We start from the raw sequence: 4,834 nt of genomic DNA on the forward strand, positions 1-4,834 counted from the left end.
TCCTTGCTCCTACAGAATCCCAGGATCACTGAGCTGGGAAAGCCCTCCAGGATGGTGGAGCCAGCTCATGGTTGATTCCCACTGACTGTGTCTTTATTCTTATCTAACTGGAAATAACCTCAGGAGAACTCTGTGAAAGGACTAAGGACTTGAAAGCAAAATGGAAGGAAAAGCAAATATCCAACCTGAAACGCCCTGGAGCTGCACGGTTAAAATGCCCCCAGAATGGCCCAGGTTTGGCTGCCCATCAGGGCACATTTAAAATCAGGTTCTGTTCCTGCCCAGGCCAAAAAAGCCCCAAAAGCARTTATTGGTGAAGGAGAAAAGGACAAAAAGCAGGTGGGACCAGGGACGATGCAGAGACACAGAGATCAATCAACGTCAGGGCCCRGAGCACCAAGGGCTGGCAGAAATAAAACCATCCCCTGAGCTCCCTGGCACCCCATCACTCACAGGGAACATTTCCCACCRCAGCCCGACTTCAGCGGGCGAAAACACCTCCCAAAAACGAGGACAAAAGTTCAACCTGCACGAAGAAAGATTGCAAAGGAGCCGTTTGTGACAGATGTGAAGGATGAAAAGTCCCCGCCGTACCTGCCTCATCGTAGGACACGGTGAGCTTCTCCAGCATCTCGCGGTCGATGGACAGGATCTGCTGCTCCAGGATGCTCTGGTAGGACAGGACGCTGTTCTCCTTGTCCTTCTCGTARTCCTGCAGGTGCTGCTTCAGCACCTCGGGCAGCCGCGACTTCACGTACTCTGCTGCGGACTGCGGGAGGGTAATTAATAATTTGTGTTAATTGGGGGTGGGGAGATSATGGAAAAAACCCTCCCTGAGATGAGGCACAGCCCAGACTCCATCATGGAATTCCTGCTGTTCCACAAGTGTCACTCACAGGGGTATTTTGGAAATAAAACCATCAAATCTCAGGTCTCTATTCTGAATTTAAATGCACAAAATGACTGATAAAATATATAGAAAATMYATATAAAATAAAATAAAAWATATATAAAATAAAATAYAATAAATTAACAATATATTATAATAAATATATCATAAAATTATAAAATAATACACAAAACTATAAAATATACAAAAATATATAAAAATAAAATAAAAAATATAAAAAAATATAATAAATATACAATAAAATTATAAAATAATACACAAAATTATAAAATAATACACAAAAATATATAAAATAAAATACAAAAATAATAAAGAATACAAAAAAATGTATAAAATATACAAAACTATATAAAATAATAGACAAAAATATATAAAGTAATATATAAAAATATAAAAAATAATTAAATATAATGTATTCTAAATTTTGAAATGTGAAGTGGCTGAGTGGAATCAAGTTTAAGGTGGTTTTCCTACATTTTAAAACACRAAGTGGCAGAGTGGAATAAAATATATACAAATTAATGAAAGATGTATTAAATAGCAAAGGAATTATTCCTGGAGTAAAAGGAAAAACATCAGCACTTCAATTGCATTCACAAACTCTGAATCTTAATTAGAAAGCCAATTATTACCCAGACCTCTTTTTTAGGAGAAAAAAAAATAGGATTAATGGGGAAATTAAAGCAAAACGAGGCACGGAGCGGTTTTTTTATTAAATTGCTGTCGGTTCTGACAAACAGGGAGCTTGTAGAGGTGATGGATTCCATAAATCCTGGAAAACGCACGAGGAGGAGCAGCAATAATTGTGACAAACAKCCCCAAAGCCACAGGAAAATAACATTAATATCAGGCACACCAGGCAAATATTTGAATTTAGCAAAGGGCACGATTTAGTTGATGGCACAGAGAAAAATATGTGTGATGGAAAAAAAAAATAAATAAAAAATATCAGGGATGTCAAGATTTCACCTGGTTTTCACGCTAATTGCAGGAATTATTAACAGAGATGAGCTGAATATGAAATGAAGGAATGTGAATAAAAAAGGATTTAAAATGCCTGGAAGGATTTGGCCATTTCCAGATCACAGTGCAGAAAAATCCAGCTCCCAAATCATGATTTATTGATTAAATATCGCCCAATTTGGAGTTTTTAATAAAATACCAAATGGTGGAACTGAAAAGAAGGGAAACAGAAACTTTCCCCTCAATATTTCCATTTTTTTTTTTTTTTGGAACTTTCTCCTTTTTTTGGTCATGAACAACTCCAGCAATCCCAGGRGGAAACCAGTGGATGCAAAGCCTGGAGTTTCTGCTTTGTGGGGCATTGGGAGAGGGAAGGAGAGAGGATTTTTCCATTTTTCCCCCCAGTTTTTGAGCAGTGAACACAAAAGGGATGGAGCGTGGTGAAAGCGAAGGAGAAGAGCAGGATGGAAAAATCCAACAGCTTGAAACGTCTCGGCAGATTGAGATAAAAATGTGAGAAAATAATTTCGGGCATGAAATTGCGGAATCACAGCTTCCCACCCCCCCAAAAAAAGCGGGGTTTGGTTCCTGACGGCCGACACAAACAGGGAAGGAGAAAACAACATCTGAGAGAATTGTAAAGTTCAGGGAATGCTGCCAACACTGRGGGGAAAAAAAGGGTAAAAACAGGATTTGGGAATGTTGTGGGTGTGACAGAAACTCGTCTGAACAGAGACAAATAAAATATCGGCAGGAAATGCTGGGGGAGAAAAACCTGAGAGGGAGAAACAGATTTTGGAGCCAGAACGGCAGAGCAGCCACATGGTGGCATTTCCAAGGGAGGAAATGTGTGTGCAGGGAGGAAAARGGATAAAAGGGCAGGCTGAGCACCCCGGAGCTGCTCCAAGGGAATTTGGGGAGCCGCCCTCAAGGAGAGCTTTGATCAGAGCTGAAAGAAGGGAGAGCTGCTCGAGGTGCTCATCACAAACCCCTCCCTGCAGAGCCTCACCCTGGCAGCGCCTTCTGGACAACCAAATCCACGGATGGACCTCCAACTCTGGAAAAATCCACTCCACTTTCACAGGGAGAAGTTCTGAGAAGGTGAAGGTGAAAGAATGGATGAGAAGGTGAAAGTGAAGAATGGCTGAGAACGTGAAGGTGAAGGTGAAGGAATATCTCAGAAGATGAAGGTGAAGGAATTGATGAGAAGGTGAAGGTGAAGCTGAAGGAATGGCTCAGAAGATGAAGGTGAAGGAATTGATGAGAAGGTGAAGGTGAAGATGAAAGTGAAGCTGAGAAGGTGAAGGAACAGCTCAGAAGCTGAAGGTGAAGATGAAGGTGAAGATGAAGGTGAAGGAATGGATGAGAAGGTGAAGGTGAAGGTGAAGGTGAAGGTGAAGGTGAAGGAACAGCTCAGAAGATGAAGGCGAAGCTGGGAAAGTGAAGGTGAAGCTCTGAAGGTGAAGTTGAAGATGAAGAAGAAGGTGAAGCTCTGAAGGTGAAGATGAAGGTGAAGATGAAGGTGAAGGTGCTGCCCCAGCACCAGCAGCAGCTCCCAGGATGTTCCTGCCAGTAAATCACAGCCCCCGGCAGGAATGGATTCCCTGCTCTGAGCCCAGCATTGCTGGGTTTTGGAGAAAAGCCCCAGGGTTGGGATGAGAACTGACAGGAGCTCTGGGCTGCACTCACGAAGCAATCCCAGCTCAGAGCTCCAGGAAAAGCCCTGCGTGGTACCAGCTCAGCAGCTCCAAACCCGGATTATTATACCCTGATTGGCTTTGGGGTCAATCTTGGCCATTTTTATCCCATGGATCCCATCCCATCCCATCCCATCCCATCCCATCCCATCCCATCCCATCCCATCCCATCCCATCCCATCCCAGGGAGGAGAAAATCCCCCACAAAATAAACCCTGGGAGTGAGCCTCACCTTAAGGAGCTGCTGAAACCCCTGCACTGACCCTAAAATATCCCAGGAGGGAAATCCACGATGGGATGAGTGGAACCAAACGCTTTTATGGCAAAAACGCCGGTTTTAGGAAATATTTCATCTCCCACCCAGAACAAAACACACGAACAGAGAGGCCAGAAAAATCAAGTCAGGGCTATTTCTGAACTCCTCATCTCCGYTGCTGAGCCCATAAACTCCCTCTGCCCCCACACGTGGATTTTATAAATAGAAATACTTTATAAAGTGGATTTTAAAGTGGGAAATCAAATCTGTGAGAGAGAGCAACTGCAGGAAATCACGATGAACTGCCTGATGCTTCCTGACACTTCAAATAAGATTCTAATCTGGTTTTCTAAACGYTTGCAATAAACTCTGCTGCCTAGAGATGAGGTAGAAATCGTGAGGTGAACAAATCCAAATAAAAAAAAAATCTGTAATGAAAGTTTTCATGAGATACAATTAGGAGACATTCTATTTATAGAAATTAAACTACCTGAAAAACGAGATATTTAATCCCAGCCATCAAACGGAAATAAAAATGAGGGATTTTTTTTTTTTTTTTTTTTAAATTTGATAGGTAAAAAGCTGCTTCACAAGGAGATGCTTCCTCCTTTCTGGAGAAACACCCTGAATTGCTTTTCCTGGATTGTTTTTCCTGGATTTCTTTTCCATTAAGGTTATTTTGGTCACTCTCMGAGTTTCACATGCCCACGAGGAGCCACAGGCTATTTTTTGGTCTCAGAATGATCTTTATCCTGCTATTTTTACTCCTCATTCCTGTGCTTTYGCCCTTGGTCTCTCTGCACAACGTTCCCACTCCCATTCCTTCCCTAAACCCGGATTTTTGGCATAATTTCCTAAAGCATCCCTTTGAATTCTCCTAGAAAACTTTAGGATTTAAGGTCAACTCCCCAGCAGAGCCCAAACCCCATTACCCAACCTCCTGTTCTCGCTGTGSATTTCCTGCAGAAACAAATACTTTGAGAATTAAAGTGAATTTTATAAGATTTT

General features: G+C 42.0%; 1 protein-coding gene across 1 annotated transcript in view; it reads right to left on the reverse strand.

The window, feature by feature from the left end:
* PPM1L (protein phosphatase, Mg2+/Mn2+ dependent 1L) overlaps positions 1-4,834 on the reverse strand; it is a 24,746-nt gene that overhangs the window by 1,577 nt on the left and 18,335 nt on the right. The window contains exon 2 of the mRNA XM_057386864.1: positions 499-769. Within this exon, the coding sequence (XP_057242847.1) occupies positions 499-769 (271 nt within the window). The remainder of the gene's footprint in view (positions 1-498; positions 770-4,834) is intronic.

Source organism: Malurus melanocephalus, unplaced genomic scaffold, assembly GCF_030028575.1.
Source record: "Malurus melanocephalus ecotype Western Australia unplaced genomic scaffold, MMel_1.1 scaffold_1080, whole genome shotgun sequence".
NCBI classification, from domain to species: domain Eukaryota; kingdom Metazoa; phylum Chordata; class Aves; order Passeriformes; family Maluridae; genus Malurus; species Malurus melanocephalus.